Source organism: Pongo abelii, chromosome 6 (genome assembly GCF_028885655.2).
Source record: "Pongo abelii isolate AG06213 chromosome 6, NHGRI_mPonAbe1-v2.0_pri, whole genome shotgun sequence".
NCBI lineage: Eukaryota > Metazoa > Chordata > Mammalia > Primates > Hominidae > Pongo > Pongo abelii.
Genome location: NC_071991.2, coordinates 61,929,994 through 61,945,645, shown reverse-complemented (window position 1 = coordinate 61,945,645; position 15,652 = coordinate 61,929,994). Strand labels below are relative to the sequence as shown.

Here is a 15,652-nt window from a genome sequence, read left to right as displayed (position 1 = left end):
CTGAGTAATGCAACACGTAAATGCTTTGAGAGCAGTTACCAAAAATTATGCAGGTTATTACAAAAGTTATATGGAATTGCACAGATATTCTAAATGTGCTTTTGAGTAAATTTCTCAGCTACCAGAGGCCTGGGCAGCTGTTTCCAGCACATCCTGGCACAACATTCATGTTATCATCCACTTATGTATTCCACAATTTCAAATGATTGATGAGACACCTCCCCCATCTTTGCTTCCTCTTGGAGGAAAAAAATATATACAAGCAATCACGAGCACAGGAGGAGGTGGACAGCTACATCATAGGAAAGGATGCATAACTGTGAACTCTAAACATGAGCTGGGTGCCTGATGCAGTATAGGAACCACAGTAAGTTGATAATCAGTGAGGCTGGAGGATTGAAATTTTATTTGGTAAAGAATATTGAGCCAAGCGTGGTGGCTCACGCCTGTAATCCCAGCACTTTGGGAGGCCGAGGCGGGCAGATCACGAGGTCAGGAGTTTGAGACCAGCCTGGCCAACATAGTGAAACCTGCCTCTACTAAAAATACAAAAAATTAGCAGGGCATGGTGGTGGGCACCTGTAATCCCAGCTACTCGGGAGGCTGTGGCAGGAGAATGGCTTGAACCTGGGAGGTGGAAGTTGCAGTGAGCTGAGATCATGCCATTGCACTCCAGCCTGGGCGACAGTGTCAGACTCTATCTCAAAAAAAAAAAAAAAAAAAAAAAAAAAAAATATTGAAATAGAGTCTATAGGAAAAAAATCTCCTTGAATCTAGTAAATGTGGAATCACAAAATTGAAATAATGTGCATCTGAAAAGTGAATAAATAGATGCCAAGAAGGAGTGAGTCATAAGCACATGAGTTGTAAGAGGTTGAACTTGAGAGACCAGATCAGGCAATGCCGCTTAATACCATCACATGATCCTCCCCGAGGCCCTGTATTTAATTAAAATAGAGAGGGAGGCACCACAGATGCCAGAAGAACACTGTTGCTCTTGGTGGATGGGCCCAGAGGAATTCAGCGTTAAACCTTGAGTGCCTGCGTCCGTGAGAATTCAGCATGGAATGTCTCTACTATTTCCTGGGATTTCTGCTCCTGGCTGCAAGATTGCCACTTGATGCCGCCAAACGTGAGTAACCCTTAATTTCTATGTTTAACCCATTCTCTGGCCATTGACTGAAATGATGGCTAATAATATCCTCTGAACTAGAGGTTGGACTGAAGTTCTTCAGGAAGCATTCATCTCTGGCTCACTCATCTCTTCTGCAAACTGTTGGGAAGGGTGAAACTATAGCAAAATGCCTCCAGCTCCATTCTTTGCTTTCGGCTCATGGGAAGTAAAAACTATGCAGCCTTTCTCTTGTGAAGCTTTTTTTCCATTGCAATTGCAACCCATTCTTGCCAGACAGTGGTTGGGGGAGGGTTGGACAGCCTCCGGCCACAGAACAAACCAACTCCACCAACTAACTAAACTATGTCCAGCTTCCATCCAAAAGGGTGGAGACCTCACATGAAATGGAGTCTCCAATCTGGAGACAAACATACGAAACTCCACAGCGCAGAAGCTATTGCTCCTCCTGCGGGGCTTCCTCACAGACCTGCAGGAGCTTGCTGGGAGAGGAGCTGAAGCCCAGGCTCTCTACCCTGGTCAGGCAGGAGAGGCCAGGGCATTTTTAACAATACTGATACCCACGCAATGAAACTGGAATCTTTGGGAGTAGGGTCAGAGGATCCTTGTTTTAAAAGTTCCTCTTGGGATCTGCCTATGCGGCCAGGATCCAGACCACTGAAGCAGTGTGCAGATTCGCGAGAGGAAGAGAGCTGAGCCGCTGTAACCCTGGGCCTGGGATTGCGGGGACGGGATGGGTGGGAAGCGGCCAGAGGCGCAGCGACTTCTGGTCAGAGCAGCAGAGGCCTGAGACGTGGGCCGCGCCCCGGCCCAGGAGACCCCGCGGCCGCGCCCTAACCCTGGGTCTCCCGACTGCGACTGCGACCCTGGAAAACGCCTGCGTTTTTGGAAAGGAAGTCCCATCACGGGGAGCTGACCCAGTGTCAGCGCGTAGCACGTGCCGGGCCCGCAGTGCGCCGCGCGTCCTCCTAGCAGCCCGCGGAGCCCGGCGCTGTGATGGTCCCGCTTCCCACACGAGGACACGGGCCGCAGAGTGGGCAAGGAACTCGCCCCAAGCCACACAGCGGGTAAGCTGAGGAGGCAGCCTTCCATCCCGACCTCTGTCCTTCCTGCCCGGGTTTGGGGTTGGACAGGCTCGGGCTCCCAGCCAGCCTAGGGGCTGGGTCTCCAGTGGCTTTGCTCCATTTCCTCATTTCCTTCAAAACGAGGAGTTTTCGTTTCCTCATTTGCAAAACTGGGTAATTGTGTTCTTGTGAGATCAGCTGCTTGGCGTGAGAGACATGCATGGTGGGGATTGTTCCTACGGAGGCAGACCTGCACCCACCCTCAGGATACCTCCCAGGACAGGCTCCTTTAAAGACGAAGGAACACAGAATGGACCCGATGGGGGACACCTGCCCTTATTCCAGCCTCTTTCACCAGTCCACTTCGCTCTGCTCAATAAAACAGATTAGCAGGAGGCCGAATCCGCGCTGTCAGCTCGAGAGGAGTCCTCAGCCTCTTGGGCAGTGTAACAAAACCCAGCCATTCACCAGGTTCACCTTGTTCTGGACTAAATATTCTGCCCAGAAAAAATAAGGGCAGGCAGAATGTAGCAGTGTATCAAGCACTAAAGATTTCCTGCCATTTTCCATTCGTAGCCCTGAAGGAAGGAGAAGGTGTGGACAAGGTAGCTGGAGGCAGCCCAGCCACAACCTCTCCGCTGGTGGACACAGCAAGGAGGCCAAAGTGTGGAGGGAGAGTCAGCTGCAGCACTGGGTGCGACCTCAAATATACCTTCACATTTATTGCCCCCAAAACCCACCCCCACAGGCTTTTCTTTTTCTTTTAAAATCTGCTTACTATTGGGTTTTTTTTTTTTTTTTTATCAATTTTTTTAGAGACAGGGTCTTACTCTTACCCAGGCTGGAGTGCAGTGGTGTGATCACAGCTCACTGCAGCCTCCAACTCCTGGGCTAAAGGTGATCTTCCACCTCAGCCTCCTGAGCAGCTGGGACCACAGGCACATGCCACCACACCCAGCTAATTTTTGTATTTTTTGTAGAAATGGGATCTTACTACGTTGCCCAGGCTGGCCTCAAACTTCTGGGCTCAATCCTCCCTTGGCCTCCCAGAATGCCAGGACTACAGGCGGGAGCCACCTTATCCGGATGGGTTTATTTTATTTTTTTAATTTTTGTAGAGACAGGGTTTTGCCATGTTGCCCAGGCTGGTCTGGAACTCCTGGGCTCAGGCAATCGCCCACCCTCAGCCTTCCAAAGTGTTGGGATTATAGGCATGAGCCATTGCATCCGGCCTTTATTTTTAAATTCAACTTTTTATTGTGAGGTATTTATAGATTCACATACTGTTGTAAGAAATAATACAGAGAGATCCCCATGCACCCTTTACCCAGTTTGCCCCAGTGGTACCATCATGCAAAACACGACATCACAGCCCAGATATTGACATTGATACAGTCAAAACACAGCAGAGCTCCATCACCAAAGTATTCTCATGGCTATAGATGTATAGCCAAATCTACTTCCCTCTTTCCAATCCTCACCCAGTCCCTGGCAACCACTAATCTGGTTTCCATTTTTATCATTTTGTCATTTCCAAAATCCTATACAAATGGAATTATCCAGTATGTAACCTTTTGAGATTTGCTTTTTTTTTAAACCCAACATAATTTCCTGGAACTTTATTGATTTATTGGAGTAACTGCATCAATAGTTTGTTCCTCTTTGTCACAGAGCAGTATTCCATGGTATGGATGTACCACAGCTTGCTTAACCATTCACCGGTTAAAGGACATCTGGGTTATTTCAGTTTGGGCTATTATGAATAAAGCTGCTATAAACATTCATGTGCAGATCTCTGTGAGAATATCAGTTTTGTTTCTCTGGGATGCATGCCAAAGGGTATAATTTCTTGGTTGTATGATATTTGCATGTTTAGTTTTGCAAGAAACTAATAGAGTGGCTGTACCATTTTACATTTCCACTAGCAATGTGTGAGCAATCCAGTTTCTCTACATCCTTGCAAGCATTTGATGTTGTCACTGCTTTTTAGTTAAGTCTTACTGATAGGGATATAGTGATATTTCACTACTGGCTAATGATGTTGAATATCTTCTTGTGTGTTTATTTGCCACGAGATGAATGAAATGGTGAAATATCATTTCATTAATTTTTACCAATTTTTCTAATTGAATCCCGTAGTTTTCTTATAGTGAGTTTTGAAAATTCTTTATATATTCTAAATACTAGTCCTTTATTGGAAGTGTAGTTTACAGATAATTTCTCCCAGTCTGTAGCTTGCCTTTTCATCCTCTTTCATGTCATGTTTCAGAGAGCAAAGGTTTTTTATTTTAATGAGTTCCAATTTCCTGTTATGGGTTGTGTTCGTGTCAAGTCTAAGAATTCTTGCCTAGTCCTAGATCCTGAAGATTTCACCTATGCTTTTTGCTTTTTTACACCACCATATGTTGAAAAGGCTATCTTCCCTCCATTGGATTGTTTTTGCATCTTTGTCCAAAATCAAGGTGGGCACTGTAGTGCTTGCCCGTGGTCCTAGCTAATTGGAAGTCTGGGGCAGGTAGATCACTTAAGCCCAGGAGTTTGAGTCCAGCCTGAGCAACATAGTGAGACCCCCATCTCTTAAAAAAAAAATTAGTAGAGCATGCTTGTGTGGGTCTGTTTCTGGATTCTCTCTTCTATTCCATTGACCTATGTGCCTATCCCTTGTAACTCTCCTTTTAAGTTTGTACTTTTCCTTGACTTCTGACATTTAAAATCAGAAGAGAAATCTGCGTTTTGATTATGTTCCTGGAAACAATAACTTTCTTTCAAGATCTAAGGAAGAGGAAGACTTTCTGGAACAGTGGAAAGAACTTGTCCTGGGAATCAAAAGATGTGAATCTTGATTTCTACTAAAGATGACCCTAGGTGAATCATATCATTTCACTAGGCCTGAATTTCTTCATATATAAAATGAAGGGATTTGAACTAAATAATCTTAGTTCTTTTCATATGACTCAAGTGAAGTTCCAATTACAAATATTTATTGATAAACACAAATGTCCTCCCCTCACTTAATGTCTATTTCCAAATAGGAGCAATCTCATAGAATCACAGGACATTTGGATTTTGTCAGATGTGAAGGCCCAGAGAAGACACATGGCCCGAAGTCACACAGCCTGTTTAATAACAGAACCAAGGCTAGAAAACATGTTCAATGACTCCGACTTCGCTGCTCTTTCCCATTCTCTCTGACTCCTGGAGAAGAAGGGAACGTGTTGCTCCCTTCTCCTACCAGAGAAGAGGAATAGAAGAAATAGGTCAGAGACATGCATCCAATATGGCTTCTCTGAGCACCCACTCAATACCACACCTCATGGAGGATCTCTCCCAGGATTTAAGAGAATAACAAGACAGAGTTTCTCTCCTCCAAGAGTCTATAGCCAGGCCAAGACATAGAACCATAGAAATTAATGGGAGAACAATTTAAGACCGTTGGCTGAGGAATACAGATAATTGAGCTTTGGGCTGTAACAAAATAGGCTAAGACATTTATTATCTTAGTCAGTCCCGAGGTAAGCAAGACTAGAGCAACAGCTCAACAGTTTCATTGAAGACTCCATTTCTTTTCATCTTTCCACTCTGACACCCTTAATGTGTTAGCTGTTTCCTCAGATTTGTGTCCTCATAGTTAAATATGGCTGTCATAGCTCTGGGCATCACATCATTACACTACCATCTCCAAAATCAATTCTGAGGAGGAAAAAATTGAGTTTGTTCTCACATATCTCTTGTTATAAAGGAGGAAAACCTTTCTCAGAAGTTCCCAGAAGACTGCTTCTCAGCTCTCATTGGCCAGGATCAAATCATCTATCTGCTCCTGCCCAAATTGTAAGGAAAGCTAGGAAGTGATCCTCTGGAATTTTGAACTGTTAGAGTAGAAACTCTGCCAGCAAGGGGAAAAAAGGAGGAGGGGTGCAGGCAGGTAACAGCTTCTTGGAGGCAACCAACCAGTCTGCTACAATTCTCAAAAGAGAGAGACCATGTGACCACCAGACTGGTCAGGCAAGGCAAAAAGGCAGACACTAACTCAAGATTAGAAAGATTTTTAAAAGAACTGTAATATTACAAACCTAGAGCAACCACTCAGAACAAAATAAGTGAAAGAGGTATCACTAACAAGCTAGTTGTAGAGATAAAATGGAATCCAAATATAACTCCAAAGAGTATAGGAAAAGAAGGAAAAAATAACAAGTGGAACAAATAGAAAACAAATAACAAGGTAGTACACTTAAATTTCATCATATTGATCATTACATTAAATGTGAATTATCTAAACACTGCAACTAAAAGGCAGAGATTGCCAGACTGGATTTTTAAACATCCAATTATATGCTTTCTATGAGAAATTCACTTCAAATATAAAAATGCACACAGGTTTAAAATGTAAGGATGAGTAGAAACATACATCAATCTAAACATTTTTTAAAGTATAAGAATGGAAAAAGATATACCAGTTAAACACTAAGCATTCATATCAAAGTATTCTTTAGAACAAGGGATATTACCCCGGATAAAGAACATCAATTCTTATTGAGAAAAGGATCAGTTCATCAAGAAGCTGTAACAATTCTAAATGTATAGTATGCATCTGACAACAAAGCTTCAAAATACATACAGCAAAAACTGGAAGAAGAAACAGGCAATTGGAAAAACCACAATATAGTTGGAGATTTCAAGATTTCTCTCTCAGTAATTGAAATAACAAGTAGAAAATAAGTAGGAGCACAGAAAACTCAAAAAACACTATCAACTAGATTGACATAAATGACATTTAAAAAGAAAACACTCTACCCAACAAATGTAGACTACACAAAGTATATGGAACATTCACTAAGACAGACCATTAAAAAGCTGTTTATCAGTAAACTTCCTGGTACTAGTACGGGTCGCTTGGAATCCTAAAGGCATTCCTGAGCCTGGCATTCCTTTAGCCAAGTGAGTAGTTCAGAATGGGAACAAAAATGCAAAAATCTGAAGATTATTGGCATCAGTGTTTTCCTAATAATATTGTATCGAATTTAAATATTCAGAGGATGTGTATTGAGAAGCCAAGTGATGGCTAAAAAATGTTCACTTTCAAAATTTTTCTTTGATTCATTTAAAGTTCATAAAGACATAGGGTCTGAATGCTTGTAATCAAGGTATTTCCAGGAGACTTCCTTTAAAAAACAAAGCACCCTCTGTTTACTTGATGCACTGAATATATTATGTATGTGCTTTTCAACAGTAAGAAATAAAAAGTTTCTTTAACCACTGTGAGGTGATTACTAAATGAAGAATGGAATTTGTTTTTCGAATATTGATACAGGATTTCATGATGTGCTGGGCAATGAAAGACCTTCTGCTTACATGAGGGAGCACAATCAGTTAAATGGCTGGTCTTCTGACGAAAATGACTGGAATGAAAAACTCTACCCAGTGTGGAAGAGGGGAGACATGAGGTGGAAAAACTCCTGGAAGGGTAAGTCTAAATATTCAACCCAAACACCTGCAATTTCCTACTTCAGTAAGTCTTATAGATGGTAAAGCCTTTTAGATCACACGGCTCACGTCATTTCCACGAATGACAGTGCTCTCATTACCAAGTGGGGAGGCACCTGGATTTGGCAATATTTTTAGCCCAACACTATCACTTCCTAAGCCACAAGTAATCTCCTTAGAAATTTCCACACTGGTAGCTCTTGGAATGCTTTTGAAGAGTGAGCAGATTTAGCTTTAAACCTATTTAACCAACCTGGGAATGATCATCTTCAGAAACCCAGTCACCCCAAAGCCATTTTTACTGTCTCAAAGGTGTGGCTTATCAGAAACGGAAAATCTTTCTTTTTAGATGAAAGAATGCATCCTTCAGCCATTGGTTTTGAGATTTAAAAATATAAACTTCTAAAACTTGTCTCCTTAACCCAACTGAGCTGATTTGTTTTATTATCGTAGGTAAATGTTCTTGCTGTGATTAGAGAATTCTTAACTGGTCTGATTTATTTTTTAATTTATCTTCTAGAGTGTTGTACTCTGAAAGCTAAAGTGAGGAATACAAAATATAAATTTAATATATTATAAAGAGGCATATGGGTCCTCTGGTCCTTATTAATAAAGTTACCTCTAAATGTTTATGAATGAAAGGAGAAAGATGCTGGATCATTGAGCCCCACTTTTTTATACCCTAGGAGGCTGTGTGCAGGCGGTCCTGACCAGTGACTCACCAGCCCTCGTGGGCTCAAATATAACATTTGTGGTGAACCTGGTATTCCCTAGATGCCAAAAGGAAGATGCCAATGGCAACATTGTCTATGAGAAGAACTGCAGAAATGGTAAGAACACAGTATTCTCCTAAACTACTGGAGACCTAGTTTCTAAACCTTAATGGTCACAGGTACTTCTGTAAGTGCCAGATGCTGCTGTCATCCCTTGCCACTGGACTCCATGAGCTGGATGACAGAGACAGTGAGTGTGTGGTGCTACCCAGTGCCTTCATCAACATCAACGTCAGCCAGACCTACTGCAGCAAACTGGTGGCTCTCCCCTGCTTGGAGCCCTCTTCAAAAGCCACATCACCACCTGCTTTTCCTTAGTGTCCAGTTGATTGGACAGAGAATACCTTGTTGAGTCTCAGATTTTGCTTTTATTACTTGGAACTCTTTTGGCTACTCAAAAAATAGCCAATTTGACAGAATTTTGCTGATCAGTCTAATTTCGGCTGACAAGGATTTCTTAAGCAAATGCTGTGTACCTGGCGCAAATGCTAAAATGTGTATATTTTGGTTTTGCTTTGCTCTTAGTGAAAGAAATAAGCTCTCTGTCTATGTTAAAGAGGACCAAAGGCACAAATACAGCAAGGGAAATTATCTTGTCAGAATGGTACATGCTCAAAAAACGGAGCTAATGGCTGGATGCCATGGCTCACGCCTGTAATCCCAGCACTCTGAGAGGCCGAGGCAGGTGGATCACCTGAGGTCAGGAGTTCAAGACCATTCTGGCCAACATGGTGAAACCCCATCTCTACTAAAAATATAAAAATTAGCCAGGTGTGGTGAGACAGAGTCTCGCCCTGTCACCCAGGCTGGAGTGCAATGGTGCGATCTTGGTTCACTGCAACCTTTGCCTCCCAGGTTCAAATGATTCTCCTGCCTCAGCCTCCCACGTAGCTAGGATTACAGGCCCCCACCACCATGCTCAGCTAATTTTTGTATTTTTAGTAGAGACGGGGTTTCCCCATGTTGGCCAGGTTGGTCTCAAACATTTGACCTCGTGATCCGCCTGCCTCGGTCTCCCAAAGTGCTGGGAATACAGGCGTGAGCCACCGTGTCCAGTCAGCATTTGTCTTTCTATGCCTGGCTTATTGCACTTAACATCATGGCCTCCAGTTCCATCCATGTTGCTGCACATGATGGGATTTAATTCTTTTTATGACTGAGTAATATTCCATCACATTTTCTTTATCCATTTATCTATTGATGGATACTTCATTTGGTTCCATATCCTGACTATTTTGAATAGTGCTGCAACACAGGAATACATACATCTCTTTGATAAATTGATTTCCTTTCTTTTGGATATATTCCCAGCAGTGAGATTGCTGGCTCATATGGTAGCTCCATTTTTAGTTTTTTGAGGAGCCTCCATACTGTTTTCCATAGTGGTTGTACTAATTTACATTCCCACCAACAATGATATACTGTTGGCGATTTGTATGACTTTTTTGAGAAATGTCTATTCAGATCTTTCACCCATTTTTTGATTAATTTTTTATTGATACATGATAATCATACACATTTCTGGGCTATGCATGATATTTTGATACATGCATACAATTTATGGTGATCAAATCAGGGTGACTGGGATAGCCATCACCTCAAACATTTATCATTTCCTTGTGTTGAGAACATTCCAAATCTTTCTCCTTTTTTTTTTCTTTTCTTTTTTGAGACAGAGTTTCACTCTGTCACCCAGGCTGGAGTGCAGTGGTGCAATCTTGGCTTACTGCAACCTCCGCCTCCCAGGTTCAAGCAATTCTCCTGCCTCGGCGTCCCAAGTAGCTGGGATTATAGGCGCATGCAACACGCCTGGCTAATTTTTGCATTTTTAGTAGAAATGGGGTTTCACCATGTTGGCCAGGCTGGTCTCGAACTCCTGACCTCAAGCGATCTGCCCACCTCGGCCTCCCAAAGTGCTGGGATTACAGGTGTGAGCCACTGCACCCAGCCCAAATCCTTCTTCTAGCTGTTTTGAAATCTACAACAAATTGTTGTTAACTATAGTCACCTAGATTCAACAATTTTAGCACTTTGTCATAACTGCTTCTTTCCATATATCTATAGCCATATGTAGATACAAGGATAGCTATATCTATCTATGTACATCTAGAGAGAGAAAGAGGGATTTAAAAAATCATTTAAAGCATCAAAAACAGCCAAGTATAACATACAAACCTTGATTGGGGTTTGTATATTATAATGGCGTCAGGGCTATGTAGGAAAATGATCTTATTCTTAGACATGTGTACTGGAGTCTTTATGAATAAACAGTCATGATGTCAAGTGGGTCAGGAAAAAAACCTACAGATAGAGTGTGTCAAAATAAAAAGATAAAGCATCTCTGTTTGATTTGAATAGGATTGTGATTTGAAAACCCAATAGGAAGAAAAATACATTAAATGATATCTCTACATTGGACTTTTCTGAATAATTGCTCTGTATAAAATCTTCATTGAAATATAGCAAATTCAGAAAAGTGCACAAGTCATAAGCGTACTATTGGATGAATTCTACATATTAAGTGTTTAGTTGTCTAACTACATTTAAACTAGTTACGAAAAAAATACGAAAAAGTGTTTAATTCAGTGATGCATGCACATTGGGTTTTCTGAGCCCAGATAACACTCATGGCTGGTTTCTATCTCTGTTTAGAGGCTGGTTTATCTGCTGATCCGTATGTTTACAACTGGACAGCATGGTCAGAGGACAGTGACGGGGAAAATGGCACTGGCCAAAGCCATCATAACGTCTTCCCCGATGGGAAACCTTTTCCTCACCACCCCGGATGGAGAAGATGGAATTTCGTCTACGTCTTCCACACACTTGGTTGGCTTTTACAAACCCCTAAGCTTCTTCTTTACCTTTCCTTAAAATTTCAACCTTCTCTTTTCTTACTCTATAATTGAGAATGATAACACAGAGAGTTAATAACAGTCACCCTGCTAACTTTCCTTAGCATGGGTGAACAGTGAGAGATAAAAATGAAATATTGGTTAACCTTGCCAAATCTCTAGGACACCGAAGAGTTAAAAAGAGAGAAAAACAAAAAGATTAAGCCCTTTTTCAAAAAATAAAACCACTTAATTTTTTTCTACCTAAAACCATAACAAGAAAAAATGCTAACACTTATTTATTTGAATGGCACATGGAGGCCGGGCATGTGGCTCACACTTGTAATCCCAGCACCTTGGAAGGCGGAGGCTGGTGGATCACCTGAGGTCAGGAGTTCAAGACCAGCCTGGCCAACATGGTGAAGCCCCGTCCCTACTAAAAATACAAAAATTAGCCAGGTGTGGTGGTGCACACCTGTAATCCCAGCTACTCAGGAGACTGAGGCAGGAGAATCACTTGAACCCGAGAGGTGGAGGTTGCAGCGAGAGGAGATTGAGCCATTGCACTCCAGCCTGGGCAACAGAGTGAGACTCCATCTTGAAAAACAAACAAACAAACAAAAAACAGAATGGCACATGGATGAGCATTCATTTATTGATTCTTTAGTTTTTTTATGTTCTCTAAAGAATTTTTAAGATTTAAAGAAGCATGTGCTATTTATTTGTAGGAAATCCTCAGAAAAGGTACAAATAAAAAATAAAAATTATCCATAATTAACACCAGAGATTATCATTGTTAATTATTATGGTGTTTTCTTTGCTAGTATTTATTAAGATCATTATTAAGATCACATACACATTTTTGCTTACTATCATGAGCATTTGATGATATGATTTTTTAAATTTTTATACATTGTTTTAATGGCTGCACAATATTTCATTGTGTAGAAATAAAATAACTACTGTTCCGCTTTGACCTAGCCCATTCTGTCTTTTTTTAAATTACAAATGGTATTCATTTTGCTTTATTATTGGGGAAATGATTACTTTTAAAAGGAGCAAATTTAGCTTATTATTAATTAGGCTGCTAAATTCTTAGTTTAAAATGTCACTAGGTGCCACCTGGCACTGAGTATTTGAAAACTGCTACCAATCGAGCAGCCTCCAGATTACTAAATGTTTCATCTTTCATCACAGATTAGAGAGAGCTCCTCTTCCTTCAATTAACTTATTTACAAATCAGGACAAAATATTAACAATACATACCCATCGAACAGAGTATAAGTTATGTCAAATATTATGCTCATCTATATAAATCAATTGCCTTAAAGCTAACTTATTTTTCACTGCCATTACGACCCCATTAGCCAACTCACCAAACATTTTTTTGACTTGTCACTCTCATGACAGAATTCTGACATTTTGCATGGAGTCACTTATGTTCACTAACACTCCCGGACTCTTTAGCCTAGTAAACATTCCAATAACTTAACCAGATCAAATGTCTGTATTTAAAATCAACTTTCAGCCTAGAACTTGTTCTGTTTGTCTAACAAGACTGCCTTGAATTTCTGTCTTCCACTGAGGTCTCAGAGTTAACTGATATTCTCCCTCAACTAAGTATGGTCTCACCTCTCAGAGCTGAAACTAACATTTTCCTCATGAATAACCCCGAGAGACATCCCTTCCCCTTATAACTTCTGATGGAACTACCCCTGCATCTCAAAGTGAACGAGGATTCCAAATCACACATCCCTCGAGAGACCAGTGTGTTTTTCTCACACGTTTGACGGTGTGATAAACGGGGTCTTGAAACAACCCGGTCTCGAAAGCATTCAACCTAAGATACCCAGTCAGTGACAGGTCTAAACCAGGCCCCCTGGCAGGATTAGAAAAGTTCTTGATTTGGGAATGATAGTAAGAGGAGTTACAGAGTTTTAAAATTTGTTTAAATGTCCTTGACTCCTGAAGGAGAGGAATTACTTCCACCTGTTAGCTAGCAGCAGGGAGGGTTGGAGAAAGAAAAGGAATGACTCGGGGTGTCCTAGGAAAGTGCCTGTAGAACCACTCCATTCTGTTTTATGTCTGCCATCCTCTATTTCATCACTTACTGGATTTTTATTTTTATTTTTTTGAGACAGAGTCTCGCTCTGTTGCCAGGCTGGAGCACAGTGGCACGATCTCAGCTCACTGCAATCTCTGCTCCGGGTTCAAGCAATTTGTCTGCCCCAGCCTCCTGAGTAGCTTGGATTACAGGCTCACACCACCACACCTAGCTAATTTTTTGTATTTTAGTAGAGACGGGGTTTCACCATGTTGGCCAGGATGGTCTCCATCTGCTGACCTCGTGATCCGCCTGCCTCGGCCTCCCAAAGTGCTGGAATTACAGGCATGAGCTACCACGCCTAGCCACTTGCTGTATTTTTATATACAAATACTATTAGGAGATGGAGGATTCCAGTCCCCTTTTAAAAATCCACTTAATAATATAGCGGAAATAGTAACAAAAATAAGGTAGGTTATTTGATAAATAATTTTTTTAACTCTTCTGGACACCTCATCATTATATTAAATGTATTTTCTATGGGGAAAACATGTATTTCAAGTGCCAAATTACTTAGCACAAAAAGCATTTATTTGTAAACTAAGGGCTAACTGTATTATGCCAGTTAGCCCTTAGTTTAACAGCTAAGGCTGTTAAAAAAAATTAAACAGCTTTTTTTATTTTAACCAACTATATACAATTACATGTATATAACTGCGGGTTTGTTTTATAAGATTTTACATTAAAATGAGCACCATCTCCCTTTCTGAAGCAGCACCATAGGCCCATCCTATTTTCCCTCCTCAGAGCAATCTATAAATGGTGGTAGCTAGTCTTTAAGGAACAGCTTCCTATAATGATGATGTAATGCAGCCAATAACTAAAAATTTCCGTCCTCCCGAAGGTCAGTATTTCCAGAAATTGGGACGATGTTCAGTGAGAGTCTCTGTGAACACAGCCAATGTGACACTTGGGCCTCAACTCATGGAAGTGACTGTCTACAGAAGACATGGACGGGCATATGTTCCCATCGCACAAGTGAAAGATGTGTACGTGGTAACAGGTGAGTGGTGTGAACTCTAACTGAGGATGAGGCACTTCATTCTGTTGACGTCAATGGGTTAAAAAAGAGTTAAGGCCAAGTGTTCGGGGTTAGGTTACGATTCATCTGGCCCACCTAACCTTAATTAGTTGTAGTTCAACTGTTTTCCAGAATAGCTTAGGGAAACCCCAGAAAACTTGCATGTGAAAAGGAAAATAATGCTAAATTATCCCTCATTTTAATATTTCAACCTAAAAGCATCATCGAAGCCCTCCACTTACAATCAAGCAGTCATGCATTCTTTCTTTCTTTGGGGGGTGTATCTTTTAGATCAGATTCCTGTATTTGTGACTATGTCCCAGAAGAACGATCGAAATTCATCCGATGAAACCTTCCTCAAAGATCTCCCCATTCTGTTTGATGTCCTGATTCATGATCCTAGCCACTTCCTCAATTATTCTACCATTAACTACAAGTGGAGCTTCGGGGATAATACTGGCCTGTTTGTTTCCACCAATCATACTGTGAATCACACGTATGTGCTCAATGGAACCTTCAGCCTTAACCTCACTGTGAAAGCTGCAGCACCAGGACCTTGTCCACCACCGCCACCACCACCCAGACCTCCAAAACCCACCCCTTCTTTAGGTAAGGTTTCGCAGTGATCTTTGAGGGGGGCTCCTTAATGGCTAACAAAATATTCACGTACGTCATATTATTAAATCCCTCCTTAAGGGGATATTGTAAGGACTCTGTGGTGATTCCATTTTCTACCTGTTGATTTTTTAAAGCAAAGTTATCACCATTTTACACCTATAGAACACAGAAGAAGGAAGAATGTATTTAAAGTCACTTTGCAAATAGAATTCAGTGACTTGTAGAAAGCTCTTTGACCCTCCTCATTTGCACTGGCCCCTGCTATGTGTACACACTCTCCCCTCTTCTGTCACATTTTTGTTTATCTCCCATTTTTTATGGCTATGAGAAGGCACACTGGCTCCTTATAAACAATCAGGCCATTTCTATGTTCCTTCCTCTCCCCCACTAATTTCTTTCCCTACCCTGCCCACACCCACCCAGTGTCCATGAAAACACAGCTGTACTTGAAAGCAATTTCCAAATGGTCCAAGAAAGAATGCAGCTTGAGAGTATGTCTGGGTTAGCAAGCTGCAGTGACTCCTGACATTAAAATTGTGCTGCATCGTATGTTTATTGTGGCACTATTCCCAATAGCAAAGACTTGGAATGAACCCAAATGTCCATCAATGATAGACTGGATTACGAA

General features: G+C 41.4%; 1 protein-coding gene across 4 annotated transcripts in view; it reads left to right on the top strand.

Moving 5' to 3' along the window:
- The first annotated feature begins 841 nt into the window (after positions 1-841).
- The window catches only part of GPNMB (glycoprotein nmb), a 28,483-nt gene continuing 13,672 nt past the window's right edge, over positions 842-15,652 (top strand). Inside the window, exons 1-6 of one of the 4 annotated variants that reach the window (XM_002818149.5) lie at positions 842-1,132; positions 7,505-7,657; positions 8,364-8,507; positions 11,103-11,276; positions 14,230-14,388; positions 14,698-15,015. In XM_002818149.5, the coding sequence (XP_002818195.2) occupies positions 1,063-1,132; positions 7,505-7,657; positions 8,364-8,507; positions 11,103-11,276; positions 14,230-14,388; positions 14,698-15,015 (1,018 nt within the window). In that variant the 5' untranslated portion in view covers positions 842-1,062. The remainder of the gene's footprint in view (positions 1,133-7,504; positions 7,658-8,363; positions 8,508-11,102; positions 11,277-14,229; positions 14,389-14,697; positions 15,016-15,652) is intronic. The other 3 variants (XM_054559395.2, XM_063725734.1, XM_054559396.2) reach the window with 3 other exon arrangements.